Source organism: Talaromyces proteolyticus, assembly GCF_021365285.1.
Source record: "Talaromyces proteolyticus strain PMI_201 chromosome Unknown BGW36scaffold_8, whole genome shotgun sequence".
NCBI lineage: Eukaryota > Fungi > Ascomycota > Eurotiomycetes > Eurotiales > Trichocomaceae > Talaromyces > Talaromyces proteolyticus.
In genome coordinates this window covers 745,146-758,081 of record NW_025764284.1, presented here as the reverse complement: position 1 = coordinate 758,081, position 12,936 = coordinate 745,146, and the positions used below count along the sequence as shown (strand labels likewise).

Here is a 12,936-nt window from a genome sequence, read left to right as displayed (position 1 = left end):
GAAAGCCGTTCCGAAAAACGGTTGGTCATCCCATGATCGCCTATCGTTGTCACTCACCCCAGGGATGGGTGCTGAGTGCGCGTCGCTCTCAGAGGCCTGGAAACGGCACAGAAATCTCGGCGCATATTTTGTTTCCCTTGCCTCCATAATCTGTGATTTGGTTGATAACAGCAAAGAGAACGAAAGCAATCGATCATCCGAGGCTGCGGTGTCTGCTCAAAAATAGGTGATCTCACCAGTAAGTCGATCGGAGGCCATCTCCTGGAGTCCGTTGTGTGACAAATTTATCATCGAGTAATTAATGTCGCCTTCTTTTGCGAACATTAGTGGTACACGAGTGTACATATATGGGATTCATCTCCGAGAAGCCCACATACTCATACCTGCGTACCAGTCAATCTAAGCTAATATTTGTCAGGCCTTTGAGGAAGGTTACACCGATTGTTGTCGATTCAATAATTTGTTATTTCAGAGTATCAAAGTATCCGGAGCGTCACGAATCAAGCCGCATAAGAATTGATATAATACTATCACGTCAGCAGGTTTCAGTATTGAATACAGAAAATAAGCAAAGCCTACTGTCAAACAAGATTCCTCCCCGGAAAATCCACCCCGCAGGTAAACATAAAGTATAAGGGCGGTTTCGTGGATAAAGCCTGAAGGGAAATGAATTCTGCGGTTCAAAGTCAATAGTAGTGTTCTTGAAGTAACTCACAAGCCACAACTTTTGGACTGAGCCTCCCGACGCTGAGGACTCTACCCCAGTCCTTTCCATCGATTCTCACTTTAGCCCATCCAGCTTCATCGTCCCCATTGGATTCGGCACCCAGTCGTCTCATTCTCTCACTAGGCAACTCGCTTATATCTGTGTCCGACAATTGATTTGGGTCAAGTGCCGGGTTCACCAGCCCAGTCCAGACACTTGAAATGCGTAATGAATCAGTGGCAATGCCAAGTTTGAGGGAACCATGCATATTAGCACTCAATTCCAGTTTGGGACCAAACGCCGATGAAGATGACGCTAGATTTCCATTAATATTGCTATTGCTCACAGCAAGCTTTGTGAAGCGATCAGAGATGGCCTTCAACTGAGCCAGGCTCGGCAAGATGATGTGTATGTCTGGTTCGCGACAGTGCGGTTCATGCAACCCATCGACTGCAGATTGATGCAGTAATCTAATTGGTATCTCTTGGGTAATTACTGTCTCGCGGTCGCGACCACCAACTCTAGGGGGCCGCATTAACCCCTCGCCAGTCTGAGCTTCATCATCAATTGCAGAAATCTCGTTTGCGTCGACGCCCAAGGGCGCATTAGTTGGCTTCCACGAAGACGTGACAATAGTTAATGCAAGAAGAGGGGTCCTTCCCTTTCGAGTCAATCGTAATTGAGCAGATTTTGAACCAACGGCAGATCGCAGGGCTCGAGACAGCGAGCCGATAGGGACCTCAAGATTTATTACTCCAACTGCAGACTCAAGTGTGTAGGTTTCATCAAATATCGAGTCCTAGCATTAAAACTCAGTATTCAGCTTTGCTCCGCTGGATGAGAAACTCACAGCCGGCAATGCAGCCCACACTTGCGTTCCTTGATCAGGGATAATGGTGAACCGCACAGTGTCACTTTCCAGTCTTAGCCAACATATCTTACCGAGAGATGTCAGAGATGAGGTGAGTTCTGAAAGGGGATTAGATTCAATATGCGTGGATAATGTTTTGCTGTAGCGAGCCTTACTGGCAAAGACTGGGATGTTAGCTAATTCACTTCGGAACCGCATTCCAGCTTAATACAACTTGAATCAGTTTTTTGAGCAGCCGAAAAGTGGAAACAGCCAAACAAAAAGAATATGACTAGATCAAACAGATTGTCGACGTCGGCGGCAGCTTCCTAGCGCGTGAGATGCCTGGATTGTATGTTGAGGAACGAGAAGTTGTGGGAACGCGTAAAGTGGTTGGCGCGGATGGTCCGTGCACTCCTACAAATAGCCAGTCTAAGCATCCGAGGCTAGCATGTCTTCCTTTTCTTCATCTACGCTGGAGGACAATTAAGATCTTCATTTTGTTTTCAGCTCAAGATTCGAGTCAATTTGGTACCGTTCTATTTTTAGAAACCTAGAATAGAAGATAGTTTTGCATTTTCCAGAAACATTCATCATCCGTTGGTGTTGGAACTTTCTTTGGAAGTCTCCAATACCAAAGCTACAATGAGAGCTGCCCCTACTGCCGAACCATCATCAGCAGAATGCAGCGTAATAGGATCACGCAAGTCGTCGAGCCAATCAAACATCTCGTTCAACGCTTGAGCAACCCGGTCCCAAAATGAGCGTACTTGTTAAAAACCGACCCATCCACGCCTACATGGCAAGCGTTGAGTCCGCACCTCATACTGATTGCTGCGATACCACACAAGTAAAGCCGCGCAGAACGAGTTGCAAATAGTTCTGTTAGGTATTGGGCTACTTTCAGCTCGTGAACTGCGGGTTTGATGACGAGAGCCTTGTTGAATATGAACGAAATCTCATGCAATGCTTTCGATTTGTCCTTCTCAATAGTTGACAAGAATAATGCGTCGATGCTATGCTTCTGGCGTAGTAATGAAGTGTCATGTCCCCGAAAGAGGTTGTTTTGTCCATAAAGGTCCAGCAAAATGAGACGAAGAATCTCCCCGATGTACAACCCCGCTACCATCTTTTCATATAGCTGTTGGCCAGGCCGTGGAGAAGCTTCGTCGATGGCACGGTCAAACTTGGTTCTCGGTGATACCTTCCGGTCATTGTTAAAGGCCCCATATTCAGTATTAATGGCAACCTGTAGATCAGGCACAATATCAGCCCCCTTGATCTTTGGTATTGCCTCGGCTGCCTCCATGTAGGCCGCATTGACACCGGTACTAAAAAATACTTCCGGTTCTGATGGCAGGGTCTTTGTATCTCGAAGCCATAAGTGTTCCTGTTGTATCATTGACAATGGCGATGATCCTGACTGGAACATTCTGAAGCTAATTAGTCATCTACCACGGTTATTGAATAGTTACCGACCCGTTTTGCAAGGGCTGCCTCCAACTGTGGAACAACATCTTCGCCTTCCACTCTGGCGACATCAAAATCTTTTGTCCACCGTTGTAGGATCCCACTCCGGATATTCCACTGGGTGACTGGGAACGAGAAGGTAAAAGATAACGGCAAGATTCGTCCCAATGCCAGACCATGGTCGGATGAATTTTCTTGTGCAGTCTGCAACAAATCCCCAGAGGCTATCGGCACTACTGGACTTGAGCCTGAGACCATCCGGCATACAGAACTTTTGTTGCAGGAGCTCATACTTGCCTTTTCCAACGGTCAGTTCGACTTGGTACACTCGTGACTTTGTCCCTCCCATGTCTATAGTAATATATGTTCCTTTCTGGTCGCCAATAGGCGAGCCAAAAACCCATGTCACATTCATCGGCCGAAAACAAAATCAACATCACCCAAGAATGATAGGGCAATTGGAGGTCAATGGACCTTACAATATTACCACCTTCCTTGGTAAGACCTGGCGCATCCTAGCGTCAGCCAGTCTGAATAGGAAATGCCCATCCAGAGTTTACCTTTGTCGAGCTCTAGAAGGAATTGCTGTGTGATGCTTTTCAACTCAGACCGAGTTACAACAAACATGTCCCCGAGGACCCTTAGCTCATACAGAAGCCCTGCAGGAACGCCCACGAGGTCCTCTATCGTCTGTTTAACAGGGGTTTGTGCAATTATTTACGCATTTACCTACTATTCCCGAATGTCTTTGGCGGTCCACTGGAAGATGCCACCGAGGCTGACCCTGAAAGGTCAGCATACCTTTGCTCGCATAACTACCTCGTATTCTCAGCTGTTATTTTCTCCTGCTTCCGTGAAATTTGACGTTCCTGTGGCCGACCAAACCAGGCAAGTGAGAATAAGCAGCCATACGAGCAGGCCAGATGTTCTATCATCACGAGTATTTATTAATGCTAGAAGACTCCGGTCGCACAGCCCCAGCACAATGAAATGACATCTTAGTGACGCACTGGCATGGGCGTCTCTTATATATTGAACAAATCCGTAGTTCGATGAATTGGTCGTTCGCACCCACCATGGAACGCATATTTTTCATCAAATGAACACATTTTTCTGGTTAGTGAAAAGTCTTTTCTATGTAGAATACATGTAAGTACTCTAATTGTCGAGAGTCGCGGCAATCCAGGGACGATGGGTTTATCATCATCAATTGTGCAGAGGGCGGGCTCTGATTGGGCAGAACGCAAGGACCCGGCTGCGACGCGTGAGACGCGCGGTAAGGGGAAGCCGCCAATCAACGGGGCCCGCACGGAACGAGCGTCTACTACATCTACCATAGACATCCTACCTGTGTCCGGATCCAGACCAGGCGACGACAGTACGACGGCGATAATAATAGTTGACGACAATAATAGCACTCTGCTAACTACGTGCCAGAAATCGATAGTGTGAGCTAGAACGGCTCGTGACTCGTGAGACCCGGCCAAACACTTGTCTTGTTGCCCCTTGGACGAACGAACACGCGCTTTTCGTCTGCAGATCTCCGCTGCCACCTCATTTTCCTGCCGTCATTCTCGGAAGTTTGACCATACAAGCACGCTTTCGTCAGCAATTTTCTTCTTCCTGTATATACCCACCACTGCTACCGCCTTGCAGGGTATCACCCTCGTTTTCGCACAATCGTCCGGCCCGTCCCACACGCATCATAAGCAATTCTGCCCTCCCGTTAGTCAAACAACCTAGACGCTGTATCTATCCGGACCTCAATCTTTTTTTTTCCTCCTTCTTTACTTCCAACGGCCCAAGGGTATCTACAACATATTTACGAAGCTGTACCTTCTAGAACATCACAAGACCATCAGCTCAGCATGCTTGACGGTGAAAGTTGTCGATTAATCCGTCCCGCACAAAGGCATCTGCTGCCAAAGAGAACTAATCCACAGCATTGAGGGAATTTCTAGAATCCGATTCGACAATCTGATCTCTACTGGTCACTGGTCGACATGGCCGACAGTTTATCACATTCTCTGCTTTCGGTCCGCATTCCTCCCCCGCCGACTCCCCACACCCCGTTACGATCTCCGAAGCGTAAACCACAAATTCTTTCGAACGATCAAGATCCCCTTCTAGCTGGCCTTTCTCCTGAAGCAATCCTCGATGCGCTCGCGGCAATCAACGCAGTTCCCAAACATGAACGACACGCTAAAGACATTTTGGTCCAGTCCATGTCTCAGGTCTCTCCTGACGATAGGGCAATCGGGGCTCGGGCAGCCATAGCAGCTCAGAAACTGAAGGGCTGGTTGAGAGAGCTACAAGAATGGCCATGGCAAACAGGGAAAAGTGTCCCCATAGGAAAAGGCTTTATCCCCCCTACCGACTTCCTTAATAACCAGGACTATTACGGTAGTCTTCCGTTACCACTAGTCTCCAAATACGAAATTCGGATAGAAGAAATAAGGAATGGTGTTGATAATTTGAAAATTGAGGAGCTGAAAGAACACATTATCAGCGTTCACGTACCAGGTCGCTCCCGGCCATCTTCCGCGAACAGTTCTATGAGCTCTATCTCAGCACCTCCGTTCACTTATATGCAACTGAGTGACTTCGCTACAGTCATTACGGCAACCATCCTTCGAGCACTTCCCACTTTAGCCCGACTTAATAGACTTTTGGGTACCTGGAAGGTCCGGCTGCTTGTTGTAAGACAGGTCCCTAGCCTCCTAGAATCAATCGATATCGCACGAACAGCTCTGGATTCTGCGTTGCAATCGTTGGAGAGGACAGATGAAGAGGAATATATTTCCATCAGTGTTGTTCATTCAAAGAAGGAGAAACTTGGGCAGTCAATCGCCATGGCTGGTTTGAGGATGGATATGATACTTGATGCGCTAGAGACTTGCGAGGACTCCCTCCCTGAGGCGTGGATTGACCGGATGGACTCTCTTGAGGCAGACTTTATTGATTGGGCTCAGAATGCAGAGCGACTGGCATTCGAACGAGAATGGCGACGTTCTGAGTTACCAAAAGACCCGCAAGGGCAGCAAGAGAGTAAGGAAACTGTTACATTGGCTGTTGCAGAAGAAAATCCAGAAATTCCCTGCCCAGATAAATCAGGAGACGGGTTAGAGGGCAACGACAGGAACGAATCTACGATTACGTCAACGGAGAACTTCATCACAATTTCAACCCACATGAAGAACCAGAGTGATGTGCTTACAAAGGCCACCATCACTCCGATATTAGAAGACCCAGATAATTACTTGGTCCCTACAAAGGAGTTGGCTACTAAATCCCCACCTAAGGACTTAATCATTATGAAAGATCCAAAAGAGAGTGTCTCTATAACTACAGATGAGACTATGACTCAATCCACTGCGTCTAGCACACAAGACACAAATAAAAGTGCTAATCCCATTCCTGAATCTTCCGGTGCCATATCAACATCCGTGGAAGAGTCAACAGAGAGCTGTCTCCGTTTGAACTCAGAAGTTAGTCTCCAACCAGAGCAATCCGATGGTCAGACTAGTATTGATGACGCCAAGGCAACCCAAAATACGGCTCTTAATATAACAGACTGCCAAGTCACAGATTTTGGAGCCAATAAAGCAACGAATGCCCAAGTAACTCTTCAATCAGAGCCTCTCGACCGAGTTCCTGAGCTCACAACTTTTGATATATCAGAGATCTCGCCAATGCCAGTTGCAGATGTACCAACTCCCAAAACCTCTGTTGACGTACATTCAACAGCACTGCACTTGGCTATGGAAAATGAAGCCGGTACGCAGTCACAGCTTGCTTTATTGGACACAACAAATCAAGTCATATCCTCATCTACGGTTCCTTTGCATTCCGAGCTTCAGCTCTTACCTTTCGTCCCACATGACGGTATCTCTGCGGAGTCCGAGTCTAAAAAGCATGAAGACGTCTCCAATGAAGTAATTCTAGATATTGACCGCGATGCTCCTACACCTAAGTCGCCAATCGACATATCAACACCACGACTTGCTCAGTCAAACAATTCACACCCTGGTATAGCCGTATCAGAAGTTATTGAAAATTTTACAGGATATTCATCAGACGAAAGCAACTCTAAATCACCATCTAACACTACGTCCGATCAACCTATTTTAGACCCACCTTCCAATCATACAATGCTTGTGAATCGAGATGAGCCAATTCAGTCGATCGAGCTTGCTGAAAATCATTTTTTCGGCAACGATGTATCTCAAAATACGGAGGATATTAAATTATCTCGTTCCAAGTCGCCTTCTATTGAACCCAAGAAACCTTTTTTGACCCTTCACTCTTCACCCGGGCTTGTTAGCAATGACAGTGATCGTACCCTTCGGGAGAAGCTCTCACCCAAACTAGATGATTCCATGCTACAAAAGCTACAAATATATCAGCACAATAACAACGCAAGTTTACCTCTGCAACGCTTTATTGACGACGAGTCCGATGCGAGTTATTCAGCAGATGATAGTTACAGACATAATGCCTTCTCAACACCTGGAAGGCTGTCAGATATCCCGCAATATCTAAACAAAGACATTAAAGACAGCCCATTTCGCAATGATAGCGAGTCCCCACCACCTGAAGCAGTTCCTCGGCGAGCTTTAAGAGGGCCTAGCTCTAGCGTGATGCGAGGCACCATATCGTCTCTGAACAAGGTCGTTGGGAGTGATAAGAGACATCAGTCTGATTCGGTAGACACGGAAACCATTAGCAGTCGACTTCATCCACGATATAGAGCTTTGTCTTCTCAAAATGCCCATGTTTCGAAACCTGTTTCGTTAAACCGGAAGTCCTCGAACACTTCCCTGCTTACTCCCAGGACTCATTTACATAACCAACCAAGCATGGAAAGCATCGACTCTTTTGTTTCTGGTTCTGATATGGGAGAGACGTCAAGAAGAAAATTTTCTTTCTCCACTGATGGTGGATCGTTCGCCATGCGGCCAGTCAACGAGACTGATAACGATTTACACGAAAAAATCCATTCCATTCTAACAGGCATACCTGGTCAAATTCGTCTCAGCAACAATCCAACGACTGATTTGGATCAACAGTCAGTAGTATCATCCATCTCGACGTCAATGAAAAGCCGTTTAGGCTCGCGATCTCCTTTTTCAACTCCAAGTCGAGCTGGTACCCCTACGCCTTCAGGGTCCTTTACTCCTACTTCTCGCCCCAGACGAGCAACTTCTCATAAGAGTGAGGACAAGACGGTAAGAGTCTATCATTTGCACCATCGTGGAAAACCACAGCCAACGAAACTTTTCGTACGTACTGTTGGCGAGGATGGCGAGCGGGTCATGGTCCGTGTCGGTGGTGGATGGGCTGATTTGCGCGAATATCTTCGCGAATATGTTATACACCACAGCCGTCAAACACCTTCAAAGAGTCAAGTTGAGGTCAAAGGTCTACCTACATTATCGACATCTCCCGGCTCTCCAATGCCTCTATCTAACGAAAACACTCCAAGTGTCCCACGCCCCACGTCAGTTATGAGTAACAGGCCAGGGTCTTCTCTTTCCGTTCGCAAGACCAGACAACCTTCGAAACCCACCGAACTTCCAGCTCTTACGGCCGAAAACATTGATATAGCTGCTGATAACCTGCCTCTCCCAACCTTTCCTTCAGCTCGACGAAGTTCGGTTTCTTCTATTAACTCAGTCAGCATGTCCTCTATTCTTGGTGATGGCTCAAGCGTCTACTCTCCGCACCCGGGGTCTGCTAGAACTCATCATTCTCAGTCTACTACGCCTCTTGGTCTTGCTGGGCCCAATCCACGAACTAGACTTGTGTCGATGACTCCTGAGAGCGAAGCCTGGGTGGAAAATGTCGTTGGTCAGGCGCGACGAACTTCATCCAATGTCAAGCAAACACCAAAACAAACGGATCCTCGCCTAGACCGTGAACAACACAGTTCCTCGAGAATGAGTATCCGTAGTGTCAGTGACATTGGTGCAGCTGGTCGTAACAAGCGTGTCATGTTGAAGGGCCTCGGAGCTCACGAGCAATCATAATCCCGATTTTCCACTATCATCTTCATGTCTTATCACATCTACGTATGTGGTGTGATCACAACAAATTTCTATTTTCAAGCTTGTTATTCCCCACAGCTTCACATCTTCAAGTTCGTCACATTCGTTTTCACTTGAACTTCAACAATATTCATCATAACCGGCGTTCATGTTTGTTGCAAATACCCATTATCGAGTTCTTGGTCTTTTATTGTTCAGCATTTTGGTTTGGTACACATACAACCTGCATTAGCGTTCGCATATATCTAGGGGGGATGGAGCCGGACCGGACAGATGGAATAGGGCATAATAGATAGGCATGAGCAGTAGCTCCCAACATCCTATTCGTTTCTTCATTTGGCGCTATTTGATACTGTTAATTTACTTTTCCCTTGCTTTTTTTGTCTGATCTACCCATATATCATTATTGTTCGGATATTCCATCTGCATTGGGTTCATTTATACTCAGTTGTTTTTATTTCTAAGTGTTCGTTTTTTTGTATCATATGTAGATTGAGACAGAAATTACGAAGTAAGCGGCTGGGGCTTCGATTCAAGTCTACATACTTACAATTCTGCAAGAATTTTCGACATACCAAACAGTCAATATTTTTAATTGGTTTCAAATGCTAGATTTATAGCTAGGTATTAAGCTATTATCTAGAATTGATGGTCATGAATACATCAAATCAAACAAAGACAACAAGGCAAATCAACTAGTATTTTGAATCATTGATGTAATGTCTGCATGTGCCACTCAACAACTTATGGATATTATAACTATATGCGGGCATATTTTTTCCCTATAAATTGATGAATAGCTAGGTCTTTGTCGATTATTATTTGCGATGTAGGAGTCATCCCAAAGCTATTTCTTCATTTTTGTAATCTAAGCATTGATTTAGATCGACGGATTTGTATACAACATCGAATTACTACTGTCAACTATTGACATGACAGTAAACGACAAATAGAAAACCCCCATTGTTGGTATTCCCTTGCGTGTCTCTTCTAAATTGCAAAGGAATCTATTCATGAGAAAAACAGACATGAAATGTGCGCGTATATTCCGAGATTAAAAACAGATGTCATCAAAAGTCATGGCTTCGTATGAAATATGCAAGGTTGTTTTCAAACAAAAGACACCATAACATAAAATGCTAGAATTTGTCAATATACAGAAAAGTTACTCTGAAAGGAATACGTTTCAGTTTCGTGAAAGGCCTCTGAGAAGCGAAAATTATACATATGCTAAAAAGAGAATTGGTTTTCATTCATCGAGTTCGTCGCTGTCCCATTCATCCTCCTGGTCGTTTTGAACAAGTTCAAGGAATCGCTGAAGACCCTCTTGTCGAACTGGCTGAAAGCCTCCCGCATTACGGCGTACTTGTAGACCTGCTCCTGCGCGATGCGGAGGACGAGGAAATGCTTCACGTGCACCTTGCCGATCTCTTATTTGAGCCATAGCAAGAGCTTGTGCTTGACGCTCTGCAGCCGCAGCTCTGCCAGCCGCATCGAGACCGTGATCGTCTGCTCCTTGATTTCCATGCGCTTCACCAGCAACGGGCATTACTCGAGGAGGAACTGGAGCCGGAGGTGGAGGTCGCCGTCGAGCTGGACCATCGTCATCATCGCTGCTGTCAGTGTCGTTATCCTGTGGTGCAAACTCCCAAGCAGGGTGGTCATCCTCAACATCAGGGTCATCTGAGATTCCCCCATCGTCGCTGGCATCATCAAAATCCACTATATTCGCGGGTATCTGATGGAGTTCTGCCACTCCGTCTGGATCAACGCCGTCACCACCTTCAAGCTCCCAAAGTCGATTGAAACAGCTGCTATCCAATGTGTTAAAATGCAGATATGGGCTGTCTTCAGACAGCCAGGCGGAGCAAAGATAGCAAAAATGAGTATTGCAATGAAAGCAGATCATATGGTTGCATCCCATAAGTTTTTGGCATGGTGATTTACATGTCGGGCATTGTCTCGTATACATCTTCATGTACTCTTCCGTAGCCTTCTCTTCTGCCGAGAGCTCTGCTTCTCGTCGTGGTAAGCACCTTGCCAATTCTCCATGCCATCCTTTTTGGCATACGCAGCAGAAAGCATAGTCACAGTCCTCACAAATTGCAAGTCGATCAGCCATTGGTGGCAGTTGAGCTTCTTCGCCCATGGGATCGAAATTCATGATGTTATCATCATCATCTGATTCGCTAAAATCATCGACCATAGGATCATCGGGCTTCGGATGCTTCTTAGATCGGGCTGCCCCTTGACACCATTTCCGGGGACAATAGACCGTGGTCTTGTCTGACTCGAGTTTCTTTTTCCGTTTCAAAAACACGTATCGTTGAACCATCTCTTGTTCCAGGGGAATCTGAAGAAGCTCGCTAGGAATAATACATCGATCCTGCTTCTTTTTCTTCTTCCGTTTGGAGGTTACGGTAGCATCTTGATGTTGTTGAACTTGAGCAATTGGAAGGTTGGGCTCCTTGCCGCAATCTGGGGCCATACATCTGACATTATCAACGTCCCCTTCAGATATGCAGCTGTTATAGAATCCTTGTAGGCATGGAATGCAGAACACATGCGAACAGAGCAACATGCGGTGGCAATTCACGCCTTTCTTCGGCTCTAAACAAACACCGCATTCGAAAGTCTCCTGTTCAAACCTTTCCCTTTTGGTTTTGATGTCGAAATCCAGCAGTGCAATCTTCAATCCGCGGAGAAGCTTGATAGGCTCATCGTGGCCATCTGCGATGCCAAAAGCACCATCGGTCATTTGTTGTAGATGATCAATATATGTGTAAACAACCATGTCTTTCCCACATTCTTCCCATAATCTTTTGCCATCCCTTTTCAACTTGAGGATTTGGGTTGGCGGGAGCCACGGTGGGCTGGTGGTGATGTTGAATATAGGCGGCTTCTCCGAAGGATAACCTAGTGGGAGTTCTATGTCCAATGTCAAAGGTGGTAAATGTGACAAATTATGTATATCCTGTCCGTTCCGGGCGGCTCTTCGCGCATTTCCATCAAGATTCTCTGCGTCCACCCCTGTATCATTTGTATCGAACGAGGTCGGTGGGGTCATGGGAGGCTGGAAATGCTCAGGGCCTGGTTCAAACTGAACCAGCAACGGAGAAGACGGCGTAACGGGGATATCTAACGAGGCTCTAAATGGACATCGCTCATCGATTCTGATTTCTGGAAAGATGGCGGCGATGGAGGAAAGCTCCATCGCCCGATCATCCTCTTCGGGAATGGGGACGATTATCGCCATCACCGGCTATCTGGGCTGTGAATTCTCCGTGCTACCCAACAAAAGACTGATGTTTCGATTCCTATATTACAGGCAGCTCTGCATCTTGAGAGGCGGATGCTAAGGCGACATGGTCAAGAATGGCAAGGCAGGCGGCCGGGTAATGGACATAAAAGTCTTTGTTCGAACTAGTTATATTATGAACTTCCTTTCCAGTAAACCATCCCCAAAGCACGTCCAGGACCGTGGGGTGCAAAAAAATGGAATGTGGCGATATAAAAAGTTCTGGAAATATCCGGGCTAGGATTGGCGCGTGTTTCTGGGCCCAGTGCTCAACACACGAATCAGGGAGGGATTGTGCCTGTCTGTCGGTAAACGTGGCGTGAGTAGGTAAAAGCCAAGTGCAATAGCTGTATTGGAAATAAGTGGACAAAATGCGCTGGCCACCGTAATGGGAAAGATGTTGGGTGAGGCACAAGAGAAAGAGCCTTCATGATTTGATAGTGAGGCTGCTAACCAAGGAAGGTTCCTGCCGAAATGGGAGAGAGACAGAAACGCACGCAGGAAACAGACAAACAATTAAAATTATTGGAAAAAAATTTCGTAAACAAACCAAAGCATCGAGGTC

At 46.3% G+C, this 12,936-nt stretch overlaps 3 protein-coding genes across 3 annotated transcripts; 1 reads left to right on the top strand and 2 right to left on the bottom strand.

Moving 5' to 3' along the window:
- Nucleotides 1-500: 500 nt before the first annotated feature.
- BGW36DRAFT_398443 (putative hexokinase) lies at nucleotides 501-3,936 on the bottom strand (the record flags this gene model as incomplete). Its single annotated transcript, XM_046218410.1, has 14 exons — nucleotides 501-527; nucleotides 580-656; nucleotides 716-1,505; nucleotides 1,557-1,675; nucleotides 1,733-1,780; nucleotides 2,170-2,284; nucleotides 2,338-2,855; nucleotides 2,899-2,989; nucleotides 3,036-3,220; nucleotides 3,264-3,399; nucleotides 3,506-3,531; nucleotides 3,587-3,709; nucleotides 3,760-3,832; nucleotides 3,907-3,936. 14 exons carry the CDS (start codon nucleotides 3,934-3,936, stop codon nucleotides 501-503), a joined length of 2,358 nt encoding a protein of 785 aa, XP_046070270.1.
- A 1,093-nt stretch (nucleotides 3,937-5,029) lies between these two features.
- On the top strand, nucleotides 5,030-9,055 carry BGW36DRAFT_360836 (uncharacterized protein; the record flags this gene model as incomplete). Its single annotated transcript, XM_046214216.1, has 1 exon — nucleotides 5,030-9,055. The coding sequence occupies one exon, from the start codon at nucleotides 5,030-5,032 to the stop codon at nucleotides 9,053-9,055; it is 4,026 nt and encodes a 1,341-aa protein (XP_046070269.1).
- Nucleotides 9,056-10,322: 1,267 nt separating this feature from the next.
- Nucleotides 10,323-12,329, bottom strand: BGW36DRAFT_299338 (RING finger protein; the record flags this gene model as incomplete). Its single annotated transcript, XM_046211522.1, has 1 exon — nucleotides 10,323-12,329. The coding sequence occupies one exon, from the start codon at nucleotides 12,327-12,329 to the stop codon at nucleotides 10,323-10,325; it is 2,007 nt and encodes a 668-aa protein (XP_046070268.1).
- Nucleotides 12,330-12,936: the final 607 nt, after the last annotated feature.